Source organism: Coturnix japonica, chromosome 2 (genome assembly GCF_054131305.1).
Source record: "Coturnix japonica strain WE chromosome 2, WE-NBRP24, whole genome shotgun sequence".
Classification (NCBI taxonomy): Eukaryota; Metazoa; Chordata; class Aves; order Galliformes; family Phasianidae; genus Coturnix; species Coturnix japonica.
Window position 1 is genome coordinate 82,418,981 of NC_140664.1, and position 17,685 is coordinate 82,436,665.

A 17,685-nucleotide genomic window follows, 5' to 3' on the forward strand; every position below is an offset into this window, starting at 1 on the left:
ATCTATCTATTTATTTATTTATTTTTCAGCAGGAGGTTATTATCTATGAGTCCATTAATTCCAGTCCTACTGTTTTGCCCTGTGAATATCAGGCATATTCATCTTCAGTTTCCCAGAACTCCCTAAAAATCTTTGAGAAAGTCAGTGCTATGTTAGCACCTTCAAATCTTTCATATTTCATATTCAAATCAATCATATTTCACAGGGGTTTGAAGCAAGATGTTGCATGCCATAACAGTTTACTTATTACATTCTTGAAGCTCTTTGTTACATAGCAGGAACTCTTCATGATTTGTTACTGTTCTGCCTGTTTCTCCACTGCTCCTATAAGTAACTTAACCTTCTCTCATGAGCCTTCTCTTAAGGAGTATTCTAGGATTAAAAAAAAATTCTCAGCTTTCCAACTTTGAATATGAAGAAAAAACTGTATTAATTTTCAAATTTTTTATTTTATCTTCTTCATATTTCTAACATGCCATTATTCAGATATTCTTGTTTATTATTAAGCACTATCTGTGCGAGTTCGCATTCTAAACCCATGTGTGACTGCAGCCTTAATCTGAACTGCATGCGTTATCATTCTATATATATATATATATATATATATATTGGATCTATGTTTTCCTACATCTGTAAAATTTCCTGAACTCTTCGTCTAGAATTGCAGCAGTCATAGGAAAGTTCTTAAACTTTATGAAGCTTGTTTTTTCCTGTGACTGCAATGAATTTTCCAACCTGTATGGGTACGCATCCTTTAGCTCATCTCCTCTTTCTGATAAAATGAATCCCTTCTCTTCACACCTTTCTCTCATCTAGGAATTAATGCTTTACCTTTCCATCTTTCTCTATCTAACTGCATGTAATGAGACGGTTTCACACTATATTTCTCTGAATATCCTTAGCTTCATCTTTTTCCTTCCCAGACCAAATTTTTTTTCACGAGCAAAAATCCAGTCTTTGTTTTGTCATGGACTACAGCTGATGTTTCCACTGTCCCTGTCCTCAGTATTCATTAAGCTGCCCCACCACAGCATTCTGTCTCTTTCTTTAATCTCAAACCCCTACTGCTGGAATAGCATCACAGATGCAAGAGAAAGTAATACGTCATCCTGGAGGTGGAAATTTTCAATGCTTTGCTATGTCAGATTTCAGTTATACATTTCACTTCTTTTTGCTTTGATTTTAGTCATTTTCTGTCTTGCTGTATGCCTTCATCTTCTACAGAGTTTCAAAAAACCACGTAAGTCTCACATGTGTCAGACAGTTTCTGTGAATCATGGACTACATCTTCCTTGAACATAGTAGCCTTGAGACTGCATCTGTGAATCTCATCCATGCACTATAGCAGTGGCATCTTTGTCCAGTCATTGCTATTGAAAAAGAAAAAAAAAAACACTTCAGAGGAGACAAAGCTTTGCACACTAATAGGATTTAAATACTTCTACTACATCAAATGTCCCCAAAACTGAATTATAACAGTGATTCTCAACAAACAGAAGAAAATTGGAGGTTCATGTTATATTGAATGTAATAAACATTTAGCATGTTTGCAGAATTACAGGCTAAAACATGAGTATGGAAACTCCAGTGTACTGGAATAAGCTTAACCAAGGCAGACTATGACATGAACATTTTCTCAATGTGTTGCAGATGTTTTGGCAGCCAGTCATGTGTGGCATCCCCCAGAGCTCAGTGCTGGGGCCACTTCTGTTTAACATCTTCATTGATGATCTGGATGAGGGGATTGAGTGCACCCTCAGTAAGTTTGCAGAGGACACCAAGTTGGCAGGAAGTGTCAATCTGCCTGAGGGGAAAAGGGCACTACAGAGGGACCTGGATAGACTCAATCAATGGGCCAAGTTTAACAGGGCTTGTGAAGGGCTTGGAAAATCAGCCCTATGAGGAGAGGCTGAGGGAGCCTTTTTATTCCTGCCAGGAAGCTGAGTCATTCACTTGTCCATAACAGCTATAAGGATACTTGTGCAGAATTTTATGTAGGTTGCTCTGAAAGTCACATCTCCTATTTATTTCCCTGAAAACAAATACAAAGAGCACGATGACACTGTATAAAGGATAAATTCTCAGCTATAAAACACTGTTTTTTCAACATAGTCACTACCATGAGCTATGCGTTTTTGCCACTGATAGACAAGACCCTGCAATCAGCACTCATCAAAATCTACAACAGTGGAGATGATCCACTGCCACTGTTGCCTCTTCTGAAACACACCACCCACCATCTCATTGTGCTCACATCCCCTGACTGATCTCCAGAAACATTCAGAAAGCACTGATTAATGTCAGTGGGTGCAGGTTTTTTGTTTTTCTCTTTTTTTCCTCATGGAAGTATTCATTCACACACCTTAGCATCATACACATTCCTGTGTCATATGCTATTTTGTCAAAACTGCCCTTCTGCTGCCATCTGCCATGTGGCAACAAATGCAACAGAATATTGGTGGGAAGGATCAACTTCTACTGCCATGCCACCAATATCTGCTTCAGGGCCAACACTGTGGGCCAACATAATAAAATAGGAGGGCATTACGTTTGGAACAGCCCTCATAAATCTTGTGCAAAGTAAGCCTTTTCACTGAGGTCCATGTAGGTTTCATGTTCAAGCCAAGACCTAGAGATCCCTTAATGTTAACAGTGGGAAGTAACAACTTCAGTATCACATTTTTCATCATAGGTCAACAAAGACAGCAAGTCTGAATGCAGACTTAAAAAGGGGACAAAATGTTCATTAACATTGACTGCTACTATATAAATCTTTTTACATCTCATAATCAGGACTGAAGTTTCCCAAATGGCTTATACCAAAGATGTTATGCTCTGGATTACGTTATCAAATGAGATGATATTCGTTATCACAGGATGAAGTTTAAATATGTTTTCTTAACTCAGGTAAGCTGAAAAGAAAAGATTTCACAGCAGAAGTGAGGGAACATTTATTATTAATAGTTGGAGGTAGATACAGTGGTAAATAATACATTATAAGCTTGCCAAAAAACCTGTATCATAGAACACCTTCATCTCATCAAGGGTCCTTTAAGGAGACAGGCAAGCTCGAGTGGGATATCAGCTTCAAGTGATGAAACACCACTAACTAACTATCCTGCTGAACATAGAATTTTTTATTTAGAATCTGTGCTTTTGAACATATTCAGTAGGGAACTCCCACCTTGCATGTCTCACAGTAATGAGGAGATGCTGTGTAACAAAGGGGAAGCCTCTGCATATTATATATTTCAGTCAGAGTTGTTTGACCTGCAGGTATCTATTGGCCCACATTTCAGAAAACCGAGACACTTCAAAATTGATATTTTCTTAATAAGTAGAAGGAAAGGTGTATTTCAAAGATTTTATTCATAGAAAGTTGTTTTCAAATGTGTTTTACATATGTCTTGCCCAACTCCTCATTAGCACACTGACTTTCTGCATTACTGTGCAGGTTCCTTTGCTAAAGGTAGAATCATAGTAAGAATTCGTAGAATTAGAGAATGATGTGAGTTGGGAGGAACCATAAAGATTATCTAGTTCCAGTTTCACTGCTATTTGATAAATTTGCTTAAGGTGCCACTGAACATGTTATTGAAAATTTCCAGGGATGGGACATCCACAGCCTCTCTGGGCAATCTGTTTCAGTGCCCTCAAAGTAAATAATTGCTTCCTTATACCAAATCTGAATCTACATCGTTTCAATTTAAAACCATTACCCATTTTTCTATCACTACATTCCCTAATAAAAAACCCCTCTCCATCCTTTTGGTTTTCCTGGAGCCTGTTCTTCTGGAAGTCAAATAACCTCCTCTAATCATCCTTGTGGCCCTCCTCGGGACTTACTTGGGGAGGTCCTTCTTCTGGAGGCTGCAGAACTGCATAGAGATGGGGGTCTTAGCAGAGCACAGTACAGAAGGAGAATCACTTGCCTTCAACTAGTTGCTGTGCCAGGATACAGTTGGCTTTCTGGGATGCTAATGCACACTTCTCGATCATGTTAAGTGAATTATTGCTTTCTCTGACACTGCTGGTAAAAGCTGTCCTTTTGCACAACATTTTACCTTCATTAGTTCTCAGGATGAAAATGAGTCTCTTACATTGATTAAGGAAATGACCTGGCAGACAAGATACACTACTTCTGGCAGATAGTTATTTATTTTATACTAAATGAGAACTACTTACATGAGACAGACAAATTCATGCAAACTAGCCTGAAGGCAGTACTTAGGCGGTTGATTGAGATCTGCTGTTATTCTTTTTTTTTTTTTTTTTTTTTTTTCCCCCCCCCTCAATACTGTAATGAATTAAAGGAAGTGGTTCCATCCTGGTTTTGCATACCAACCTTAAATATTCTAATGTATTGTCAGAAAATACTGATCAAGTCTGATTCCCATTTATCTGTGAATTTTGAGAAAACTAAAACTAAATTTCTGAGTTGACTGTGTCTTGTACTCAACTGGTTCAAGGAGTTATGGAAGATAGAAATTGAAAGGGTCCAGAAACAGTCTCATGCAATTGAAAGCTGATTGTGAAACCAGCAGCCATGCAGAAATCATTATAATTTTGGACTGTAATATCAATGAATCATTTGACTAGAGCCCTAACGTCAGCAAATCAGTAGTCAAATCAGTACTTGATTGCATGAATAAAGACTAACAGACCAGCATTTGCACAGTGCTCCTACAGGAATCAGAGGAGGAATTAGTGTAATTCCCCTTTGATCCAAGTTCCTTCCATATCTCATACCTCTGTTCAATTGTACATCCATCATCCCCTCCTGTGCCCTTCTCTTTCCTCCTCATCCTATCTATCTTATATTCAACATGCATTCTTGTCTGATTTATCCTAGAAGAGACATAAATTAAGCCTTTATCACATTTTTTATCTAGCAATTAGTGCATGGTAATCCCCTTCTCCTTCACAAGTATTTTTTAGTTTTCCTTAGTTTTGTTTAGTTTTAACTCCCTAATAATGTAGCTTTTTTCAAGGACAAATGCCTGTATTCTCAAAACTACCACCTCCAGATTTGAATCTCTCCACATTTTTCTGTACTGGAATCATCAGTTGTCACTGTCCCAGATAAGCTCTTTATATTTTCATTGCACTTGGTCTTTCTACTTCGCCATTAGCACAGTGACTCTTTCCTTCTGTTTCTGTTCAACCCACCTGTGTCTGCTGTGCGTTTGCTGACTAGTCATATAGGCCATTTTTTCCCAGTTCTACCACATAATCAGTACTCTTATAGGCCTTTGTTTTTACTTAGGCTAAGAGAGTAAGGTACGCAATCTCATTTTGTTTCACTCTGAAGATGTTAAGAAGGATGGAGAGTGTTTAAATCATACACACATACCATTAGAACAGTCCCTGGTGTTTTGTTCTGCATCGTGTAAAGATTTCTCAGACTTATTTGGGAGTTTTGGGGTCATTAGCACAGTTAGAGAATTTTTCTCTGCTGCCCCTTTCCATGAAGCTGACCTATTTTGATGTGGATAAGAGAATTTAATAACATGGAAGTAGGCCATCCTATCCTGGCTGGCTTCTGGACTGCCAAATATAGATAGATACATTAAATTTCTTTGTGCAGCTGTAACTTTTTTTGAACCTGTGTTTAGCAGTCCAGGAGATGCAGCTCCGCTTTTCATATAGCACCTGATGCTTTGTAGGCATCTGTTGCAATTTTTCTGTGTGCAACATGAAGAGTGAGTTAACACAAACTTCGACATCTATACCAATTCTAATCTATATTTTTTCCAGCTTTCTTTTATTTATTTTTCTTATTCCTTTACACATTAGAATTACATTACACTTCAGGTACCTTAACTGAGAGCAGATTTGCCCCAGAAAGTGGATGCACTCTTTGTAAAAACTCCCTAACAATTTTTCCTATTCCCTAGCATTTTTGTTTTGGTAGCTGTCAGTGTTGCATATTCTTGATCATAAAGCATCTTCAAGAGTGAATCATTTGATTGAGGCAGAGTGATGACAAACAAAGAAACCCTGAAGCGTAATATTTCAAAAAACTGAGAATGAAATATTCTGTTACCATAGATTCTCAAAACATTAAATGTTTAGCAAATTTTATATCTGCTACATTTATACTGTTCCTGTTTTTGTTTTCTTTTAACATTATGAAAAATGCATAACTTGCAAAGGCTATTCTTAGAGGACTACTTGGAGTAGTCTCTGAAAGAAATAAAACTTCTTTAAAACAGTAAATGAGAACTATTGAACCCCTAGATAGAAAACAGAGCATTCAAAACAAATATAGCTATTTCTTGGTACTATTCCATAGCCATTTAAAATATATATGTGATTTGTCAACACATAAAATGTAATGTTCTGATGGTATAGCAATGGATAGCAATTAAATATTGTATATCATTCATACAATTTTCCTGGTAATCTGCATTTATCCAATTTATTTTCTTCCTCTTATAAGGTTTAAGTAGTAATTCATCATTAACTGCAAGATTTATGGGTCAATTATTTTTAAACATCATTATCATCAGAATAGATTATTATCATTAATAATTGTATTTTATATCTGCTACCTGCTGTGTAGAAGTGTAAACAAATACAGCTAATAGAAATTCAACCAACTTTGTCAAGAATCATGATGTTCATTTCACCCCAAGATGTTTTCTTTGGGGAGTTGCAAAGGAATTACACATTCAAAACACAGAGAGCATTTAGATAGATTGAAGGAATGAAATTACTCATGGTAATCTTAAAACTGCTCAAAAGTACTGTCCACCTCTGCCTTCACTCTGACACTGAAGGGTAACCAGGTCTATAGATGCAACAGCATGGGATCACTTTGCAGTGCTTGAAGAATTGTTTGCAAAGTGACACACAGACAACAGTGCCCCTTGCTCCATCATTATCATTTTTAGCAGCATCTGTCTTTTTCTGGGAAGCCTTTTGCCCAAGTAGGAAATCAACACTGCCTTTCTGTTTCTGACTATAATGAGCTTGTTTCCTGAGACAGAAGTGCAGTGTGAAGTGAAACACACCATATGTAATTATCTAATTGTAATAGATAAGGCTAATGATTTTCAGAAATACTTGATAAAAACACTTGTAGTCAGATTTTCAGGAGTATATGCTCCTAAAAGCATGAAATGAAATGCCTAAAAAGTGCTTGCAACAGTTCAGAGATTCCTACTGACAGCAACAAGAGCTGTAGATACCAGGCTGCTTTGAAACTCTCTTTTCCATATCAAAATTCAAGCTGACGGCTGTCTGAGACCATAATACGGTTAGCTGAGATTTTGCTTAAATAAATCTATAAAAATAAAAATAAAAAGTAACAGGCATACTATGTGGAAAGCCTTTCATGTTTTCTTCTAAAAGCATGATCATTATTTTTTCTCAGTAGCTTCCATAGTCAATTTGTTATAAACTTGACTGCCAAAAACCTCAACAGTCTTTAGTAAGCATCCACGTCTGACCATTCACATATTTCCTTTCAAACTGAACAGTATTTATACAGAGGTCAAATCTTCTATAGTTAAGGCGGAAGATTTAAGAATCTCTTTCACGAAGTTGATTATATTTGCTGCAAGAAATACATGGACATATGAGAGTGAATCCAGAGGAGGACTATGAAGTTGTTCAGAGAGCCGGAGCTTTGAAAACAAGCTGAGCTGGCATTTTTCAGCCTAGAGAACTTGTCTTGGAGGAAATCCGGTAGCTAAAGGGGGCCCCATTGATAATACAGGGAGGGACACTTTCTCAGGGAGTGTAGTGATAGGACAAGGGATAAAGATTAAACTGAAAATAGAGTAGATTAAGATTAGAAATTAGGCAGAAATTATTTACTCAAAGGGTGATGAGGCACTAAAACAGGTTGCTGAGGGGCTGTGCGTGCTCTATCCCTGGAGTTGTTCAATTCCAGGCTGGATAAGGCTTTGAGAAACCTAGTTTAGTGGAACATGACTGCCCAAAGCAGGGGGATTGCAATTAGAAAGTCTTTAAGGTGTCTTCCAACACAAACTATTCCATGTTCCTGTGATTCCAAAATACAAGAGGCTACAAGTGTGATGCTACTGCTATCCCATTGTATCATTAGTTTTTAATCTGTATCACCCATTAAATAAAAAATATTTCAAGGAAACTACATACAGTAAAATGAAACCAAAACAAAGAACAATCATCTATTTTGCTCTTGTACTTGAAGATTTCTCTTTCAAAAATTTACAAAATAATCATTTTCTTCTTTAGTCTGTGCCAAGTTGGTGAAAAAAAGTAATGTATATTTTAAGGAAAACTATTTACAGAAGATACAGCTGATGAATACATGCAAAGAAAAATTTCACAGACAATCTTATGATCAATACTGATGTGGAACATACTTTGTTTATGTGGTTTTAATCATGCAACTTATCCACGACTCAAAGTATGAAAGATAGTTACCTCATTCACTTAGTTGGTTTAAAGAAAAATGGTTATTCCCGTACAGATGATTTAGAGCTCTTGGCCTAAGTTTTAAAGTAAATGCTTGGACCACATTTTTAAGAGTGAATGAATAGCAGTAAAATTATGTTACTGTGTTATTACATTCTGTGCCAAAGTAATGAAAAAAATCAAAAAGCTTCCACAAGATATTAAAGAAGAGAATTTAAGCAGAGCATTACTTACTCTGTGTCCCATTCTCAGCAATATACTTTTTATCGTGTTAACATTTTGCGTATATCATGCAATTTAAATTTTATAGAGAGAATGAGTGTATTGATTTATTACATAGTGACAGTGTGATCACCAGAATATTATCAATAGACCGACCTGATAAATGTCAATTACATGGTGCCTGATATTCTGAAAAAGAAATTTTCTCCTGAAAACTATCCCTTTTCCCCACCAAGTACATCTTTTAGCACACAAATGCATTGAGAAAGTCAGACTTTGCATGAATAACCATATAGATATTGCTTACACTTATATCAAGAGAATCCACCCCTAAACAGAGAGAGACAGAAACTGGGTCTGAATATTCTCAGCTGAAAACATAAACTGGCATTTCCCATTTTCCAAATGCTTGCTCCTACTAGGAGGATACTGAGCCCTTTGGAATTAATTTTTGACATGTAGTGGGGAGGTTTGTTTTTAGAAAGCTTTCTGGCTAGAGCATTTCAGTGGGAAAACAAACAAACAAAAAACTGTGAATGTTTAAATTGAAGTTTTTCAGAACACAGGAGTATACTGGATGTGATGGATTGTTGTTTTCTTCTAGCAAGGGAAAAGGAACTCCTCAGGAACTTAACCTGTTAGCTCACCTAAGGGGCTGGCAGGGTCTTGCTCAAGAGCTGCCAGTGGTGGGGAAAGTCCATCATGTGCATCTCACATTCCTTGGGTAGGATCAGTCTCCAAGGGACTTTTGTTTCTGCTCCTTTTATGATGAAGAACATCCAGGATCTTAGCAAGTTTAAAAAGTCTAGGGAGAAGTAGTTCATGCTAGATGTAAACCTGGGGATCCACAGCAGGGAACTGAGTGCTTTCTAAAATAATTATACTGTATCTAATGAGGCTGTAAGTCCTAATACAGAGCACTGGTGCTGGAAGTGGAAGAAGCCTTGCCATAAACAAAGCTCTGCCTGCCTATGCCAGGTGATGTGAAATTCATCACAGTGCATGGGGACAGAAAGCATCTTTTTTCACTTCCCTGCTCAAGGTCCCAGGCCCCACAGGGCACAGCCACAACAAGGAAAGGAACTAGTACAACTCAGTGCTGTCATGGCTTCCTCGTGTTAGGAGCAGTCATGTCAGATGCTGTGATCAGCTGATTAGCAGTAGCTGATATGATAGGTTGAATATACTGAGTGTCTGCATTCACAGTATTCTGTTTTGCCTACTCCAAGTTGTTATAACACTGACAAGTAAATATGAGCCATTGGCTTTGGATTATTCCTAAAAAGACAGAAATTGGTGCCCCTATGACTTTCTGAGGATAAAACCTGAAATGTTTTATTAATTTAAGCTAACAATAGCTCTCGTATTCATACTAGTTTTATTTTTAAAGGAAATCTTTTTATTTGCAAAATATTTATTATTATAATATACATAGCTTTTTTTTTTTTTTTTTCCCTGAGAAAACAGTAGAGATTTTGATCAAAGACTTTACTTCAATATTGTTGACTATAATGTTTGTGTTTTCAAGGTTAATTCCAATGCAGCATTTTTAAGGAACAGAACTGAATACAGACAAAGAAGAATCAGTGGAGGATAATCTCATGTGCACACAGTATATGTAGAGTGACAGATGAGAAAACTCAGATAAGATTTACAGCTGTTTGCTTGAATGCAAAGTCCTTAGATACTAACCTGGTTCACCTCCTAATAATTATTCTACTGATGAGATGTAATGATGGATTTCATTTCTTATTCTCATTGGAATTGAAAGCCTTTTTATTAAGTGATGGTGTACCAATAACCTGCAGCTGTGGGGAAACAGGAAAACTGCAAAAAGTGAGAATCAAGCCCCAGAGCAGATTTTGAGTCTTAAGAACTAAAACTAATCTAGTCATGTCAAAAGAACTGTAAATGTGTTCTGAATTTCAGTCAATATGTCTGATTACCTGTCACTTATCTCTGATTTCTTCCCACTAAGCTGTCTGTGTTTCAGAAACTCTGCAGTGTGTATTAGCTGCTTGCTCACCTCCACTTGAGCTTCTTGAATGCTTTTGAGGCTCTGTAAGGATCAACAGTGCTATCACTCATTTCATTTTATCATCCTCACTGACGCTGCTCAAACTGAAAATTCGAGCAAGTTTCAGTGTGGGTAACAGGATACTAGGCAGGGTTGATATAGGAAGGTCTACATGCTTGTCTTAAGCTGTGTAATCATTGGGCTTCATTTCTCTAACTTTGGATTCTTCACTACATGTGATTGAATTTTAGCTGTGACATATTTCATAATTTCAGCATGTCAACAGACAGAATCACAGAATCACAGAATGACCCGGGTTGGAAGGGACCTCAAGGATCATGTAGTTCCAACCCCCCTGCCTGGCAGGGCCACCAAACATACACATTTACTAGATCAGGTTGCCCAGGGCCCCGTCCAACCTGGTCTTGAACACCTCCAAGGACAGGGCATCCACAACCTCCCTGGGCAGCCTATTCCAGGACCTAACCACTCTCCTAGTAAAGAACTTCCCCCTAACATCCAACCTAAATCTTCCCTCTTTTAACTTAAAACCATTTCCCCTCGTCCTGCTATTATCAGCCCTTTCGAAGAGTTTACTCCCCTCCTGGGAGTAAGTTCCCTTCAGGTATTGAAAGGATGCAATGAGGTCACCCCGCAACCTTCTCTTCTCCAGGCTGAACAAACCCAACTCCCTCAGCCTGTCCTCATAGGGGAGGTGCTCCAGCCCCCTGATCATCTTTGTGGCCCTCCTCTGGACCCTTTCCAAAATCTCCATGTCTTTTTTGTACTGAGGGCTCCACACCTGGACACAGTACTCCAGATGGGGCCTCACAAGAACAGAGTAGAGAGGGACAATCACCTCCCTATCCCTGCTGACTACCCCTCTCCTGATGGAGCCCAGGATCACATTTGCTTTCCGGGCTGCCAGAGAACACTGCTGGCTCATGTTAATTTTCTCATCTATCAGGACACCTATGTCTTTTTTAAACTAAGTTCACGTAAGTTTACACTAAGTGCAACTTAGTGTGGTGAGAGGGAAATAAGGGCCTGCCCTTTTCATACATCCCTTGTCACTCATAGAATGAAGCATAGAATCACAGAATGACTTGGGTTGCAAGAGACCTTATAGACCACTTCCAATCTATGGGCAGGGCTGCCACCCTCCAGCTCAGGCTGCCCAGGACCCCATCCAACCTGGTCTTAAGTGCCTCCAGGAATGGGGCAGGCACAACCTCTCTGGGCAGCTATGCCAGGGCCTCACCACCCACTAGGCAAAGAATTTTGTCCTAATACCTAATCTAAATCTCCCCTCTTTTAGTTTAAAACCATTCTCTCTTGTCTCCCTCCTATTTATAAGCTCCCTTCAAGTTTTGAAAGGCTTCAGTGAGGTTCCTGACCCTTCCTCTACTCCTAACTAAACAAGTCCAATTTCTTCAGCCTTTCTTCATAGGAAAGGTTCTCCAGTCCACTGATCTACTTCATGGCCCTCGTCCAGACCCATTCCAAGAGCTTTGCATCTTTCTTGTGTTGGAGGCCCTAGGCCTGGATTCAGTACTCTAGATGGGGCATCAAACAGGAGAGAAGAGGGGACAATCACCCTGGTGACAATTTGATGCAGTCCAGGGAACAGTTGGTCTTTCAGACTGCTAGTATACACTGCTGACTCATGTCCATGAGAGAATCTGCAGAATTTGATGGAAATGTTTGAGCAGTATAATCAGTGCTGCGTAAGTTTGTCCAATATCTTTGTCCCATAATTTCTAGAAACTGTAGAGAATAAATTTTTCAGGACATTCATAGAATCATAGAATCACAAACACATTAAGAAACAGAAAGCTTGTTTCAATGTAGATACACTGAAAGCAAATGGAGGTAGTAGTCAATAGAGGGGAAATAGCTAATAAAAATTGCATAATGCTTAAAGATCATTGCAAGTTCACAGCACAAAGTGCTGCCTTCTGGAAATAGAATATTAAGGATCTTCAAAACTGTCTTTCTGGTATTTTTTATATCCAGTGTGTGTAAACACTCCAAATGCCCTCTTTTCTCTACAGAGGCTGTTTTCTGAAGATAAAAAGGGTTTTCATGATGTACATTGTACCCTTATGAAATTCCTCCTCTAGCTGGTGACAGTATGCTTTGTTTGCTCTCATTTATTTTATTCCAGAAATATGTTGTTGAATTAGCACAATTAGTAGTTCCCGTACACTATGAAGGTTCTTCTGCAAGAGAAGGCTGGCAGTGTAATTAGATACTACATCTTCAGAGATCTGACTCGGCAGAGTTGAAGTTTACTTCAGAGTTTCAAATTAATCTGAATGACCCCAACATTGTTGATGTTGAATTTCAGGAATTGATAAAATGCCAAGTCATTGAAAATAATTGATATGGGCCTAAACAATCTGAAATGAGTAATGAAGTGTTTCTTTGACTTCATCTAAGTCTCCTACGCATTACAGCCAGGTACAATATTTTTATAAAGGAATGTTTGTTCTAATGAATCTGGGTGCTCTGTGGTTCACTAGGAATATAGCAACAAGACAAATAAGGAAAAATCTAATGCTCTTATATTTTACGTTCACCAACATTTTAGCAATAAGGAGCAAAGCTGCTAATGTGTGATTAGCATAAGTGTCTGTAAAAGACGTAGGCATCATTTCTGGAATTACACAGTGAAAGTGTAACAGAGGGATTCAGGTGTAGGTGAAGCTCTCCCGGATGCATTTTCTTCCACCTATTTGAAGAAATCTGCACAGCAGACACACGGCAATAAGCATATTTGCAAATGGCATTATATCACAGTAGGATTTGTGATTGTCTCTTGCATACCGCATTAAAATTTTGTTAGTCATTAAAATACAACTAAGGAATAGCTATTCAGTCTTCATAAGATTGTACATCAAAGTGCTCATTTCCAGCAGTTAAAACAAAGAGAAGACAGTGTAAATGTCCCTGCATTTCATTACCTTAGAATGAAATGGTGAAATGATAATTATGCAATCTTCAGTAGCTCGGTCAATGAATGTTACAAAGCCATACACGATAATGTCCAAATGCAGAGGTAACAGAAGCAGACTTTGCTTACAGGAGTTTTCTCAAACAAAATAAAGTCAGTTTTGCCTTCAGATATGCTTTGTAGACTGAGTTATAGGTGAAGGAAGCAGACAAAAATCATTTTTTAAAGGCAATCCAAGAGTCAATTAGGTACTGTGGTTCAAAATATTAGGTCACAGAAGAGCAGGTTTGCTCTTAGTCCAGCAGTGTGAATGTCAGATTTTCCTTCACCTGGAAATACCAAGAAGCTGAAAAAGCTGGCACAGCATGCATCCTAAGGAGGAAATGACAGGGAGCAGCGTCTGCTGTTTAATTCAGCTGCGGGATGTGAAAGTCATCTGTCCTCCCATCAGCAGATACACAGCTTCTCAGAGCCTTGTTGTGGGACATGTGACTGAACAACTGCCAGGGGAAATCTTTGAGATGTCCCCTCAGTGTGACCCCACTATTCACAGAAGCTTGTCCTCCTGTACTTCTGAGAAAGACATGTAGATGTCCTCCTGCCTTCTCAAGGGCAGGGAACACAGAAAGCCTTTGTCAGTGCTTGCTAAGCTGTCTGGGCTGCTCTGATGGAGTTGCAGGAGTATAGCAGTGATGATGAAACATGCAGCCGACAGGGCGAGACAGGTAGGCCTCAGCCCTGCACATTAGTATGCAAGTGCATAATGTCATACATCGAGGGCAGCTCCTGATGGAACTGAAGTCAGGATTGGCTCAGAGTGCTTGCAGCCTTCTCTTCTTGTTATTTTCATCACTATGACCAGCACTTTTGCAAAATTGCTGTTTCTCTGAATGAAAGCATTTTGTCCTTAAATGTTAATGATTCCTAAAAAAAAAGTGTGTGCTTTTCAGAATGTTTTTTTTTACCTTTTTCTACTCTTTGCGTTAAATAAGCAGAAAATAAAAATGTGCAGCGCTGGAGATTTAATAGAACGCCCTGTAGTTTTTATAAGAGCGCCCTCTGGTGGCCAATGGGTGAACAAAGCTTTCTATGCCTTTCCCCCTCACAAGGAATTGTATGAGTCATTATAATACTGATTATTACGGTCATAGGTGGAAACACTTTTTTCCAATGAATTTTTTCTTTCAAGTACTTTGATATGCAGATATGTGTTCTCAAATAAAATAAGAATTAAGATGCTAAAAACACTGAAGGCAGTAAATGCTCATCCTAAATGTGTGCCATCTGCAAGTTGAATTAAGTTCAGTTGAGTCGATCATATGTGTAAATTAAAGAAAGAGAGACAGACAGAAAGACAGAGAGATGCTAAGACCCCTGAATTCACATTGTTCCAGATCTAGCAAGTAGGGGAAATTAGCATATTTGGTGGGTAACACGTCAATCTATCTAATCCTTTGTATCTTCTAAATTTTTGAGTTTTTGATCTCATCATTTCAATTGGATTTTTCATGTCTGTTTATTTTGTACAGGCTTCATGTTTTTAATCAGGCTTGCTATGTTGTTTATCAAGGAATCTCGAGAATGACTTCTACTACTTTCTTGCAGGTATCTTCCATTTGAAAGTGCCCGAGACCTCTCATGTCGGTTCTGCTATCGGAAGAATCAGAGCTGTGGATCCTGACTTTGGGAAAAATGCAGAAATTGAGTACAACATAGTTCCAGGAGATGGAGGTAACTTGTTTGACATCACAACAGATGAGAACACCCAGGAAGGAGTCATCAAACTTAAAAAGGTATGTGGCAAAGATGGATTGCGTGTACCCATGGCTCAAGTGAGAAGCTGGGAAATACTTATTTTATGGAAGTTTTTGCTCTAAAACTGTGAGGGGAATGCTGTGATTCAGAACATTAAATGAGGAAGTGACATTTTACATTTGGGATCATACATTTCAGTTTTTATTTTGGTGGTGGGAATTCTTAATTGGATTCGGGGAGTCCCACATGGTTGCAAACCTATTGATCTTAATTCCGCTCTCCCTTTCATATCCCAAATGGATAATTTTCAGATGTCCATCTAAGGGAGCAAACCCCAGTGTAGTTGTTGACAATGCTTTAATGTACTTGAAGAAAAAAATAAGTAAATAAAAGGTAAGATTATTGAATGTATTGATTTCAAAGATAGAGAGAATAAAAGTTGTTTGGAATGTGATGATTAAAATACTCATCAAGAGAGATGATCATGTTTTAACCAATTGCACTTTATAGGGATTTTATGATACATAATTCACTCACTGTTTCAGGGGTGTAGGGGGAGTAATAAATAACACAATGAATGCTATATACAGATATGCTATTCATTGTATCTTGCTGATTTGTTTAGTCTTTCCAGTAATAATATACAGCATACCTGAAACTTTAGAGTGTGTTTTTAATTGTACTTAGTAAGTAAGTTGGTTGATGTTGCCAGATGGAAATGCTAGAGTATTACTCTATGCTAGAGTATACTCTGTGACCAAGCAGGAGGAAAAAATTAAAGAATAATGATCCTAATACCCTTCTAATCCTCATCACAACAAGGCTGGGAACTGTGACAGGCTGTGAAGGTCAGGGAACACCACCTTTGTTCTATGCAGGAGCATGGAAAAAGAAAATAAACTTAAAACGTGGATTCTTCCGCAAAGGGTGCCTTTACGTAGATCTCAGATCTTACTCTTCTTCTCTCTTCCTCTCTCTTTTTTTAAGATATTCTGGAATCACCCCAAATCCATCCAAGTTGTGTGCTGGATCCTGAGTTAAACAAAAACAGTCCAGATTCTTAAACTCAGATGTCTTTTCATCTTTTCTACACTTGTAGCAATACAGACACGTTTTCCTGGGTTGCAGTTTTCAGATTTTCAGAAGTGCTGAACATTCACATTTCAGTAGGTAACTACTAAAACTCATGCTACTGGTACTGTACAAGCCTGCAGCAGCAATATTTATTTGCCTCCAAAGAAGCAATTTCACATTACAGTCTCTTCAAAACACTGATCTGACCTTCTGGGATGACACAAGTACTTACATTAGGTACGCACTTAAGTAATTCTTTAAATCAGAGTCAGTGAATGAATAGGATCAACACTGAATTATAAGTAATACTCAGTAAAAACCATTAATAAAAAGTACCACATGTTTTAAAAGCAAACTAGCACTTGTTTCTGTACCACAGCATACTCCAACATTGTATGTACTGCAGTAGTCCATCACTGAGCCTTTTCAAGTATATCTCTATCATTTATAAATTTTGCTTGTATTTCTCCTGAATATTGTTTTGCATTCAGAAACTGTCAGCCATTGCATAGATGCTCTTTTATTCCACTGTTATGCAAAAAATCTCATGAAGCCTGTATCAGAATCAAGAAAGCAGAAGCCTTCCAAGGCTATGTTTATATTGGTGGAAGAAACATTTGCTGACAAAAACTGCAGAAGCGTAATTGCTCTTTTCAGCACATTAAGTGAATTGGTGGTGACAAAAGCCCATTTACTGTGTCTCAGACGCTGAATAGGCATGACCAGCTAAAGCTGGGCAAGGTACATGTCTTAAATCATTCATCTGGGTTGCTAATTTATTTGCATGCTGTGATCCAATATAAGCTTGATTACTGCTGCTCTTGCACTATTTACATATTTTAAAATTTGAATGCATTTTATGATCTTCTGCTAAAGAAATGATTAAAATGCCACTTAGCACCACTGTGTGGATAGTACTGTAATTGCTTCCTCTCCTTCTCAAAACAAACAAATAAATAAATAAATAATATTTTGAACAGAAGGGGGAATTTTCTGGCTTTAAGCTACAAGAATCTGACATACTAGGGGTAGAATGACTAGTCTATTCTCTTTTCCAGCCCTGCCCACTACCATGTTTTGGGGTTTTATGCTTATTTAATATCTGTCATCCTACCTGGTTACTCCAAAAAAGACTGAGCGCATAATCTGAAAGAAGCAGGGAGCCAGAAGGACTGATCCCTCTGGAGCAATGTGTAGTGGGCATAGGGCAGTGCTCACAAGTACAGGAGAAAAAGCCAGATCTAGAGAAGCT

General features: G+C 38.1%; 1 protein-coding gene across 3 annotated transcripts in view; it reads left to right on the forward strand.

Annotated features, from left to right (window-relative positions):
* The window catches only part of CDH12 (cadherin 12), a 510,555-nt gene that overhangs the window by 452,093 nt on the left and 40,777 nt on the right, over window positions 1-17,685 (forward strand). For all 3 annotated transcript variants that reach the window (XM_015854453.3, XM_085537824.1, XM_085537823.1), the window contains one exon: window positions 15,210-15,397. In XM_015854453.3, coding sequence (XP_015709939.2) covers window positions 15,210-15,397 — 188 coding nt within the window. The remainder of the gene's footprint in view (window positions 1-15,209; window positions 15,398-17,685) is intronic.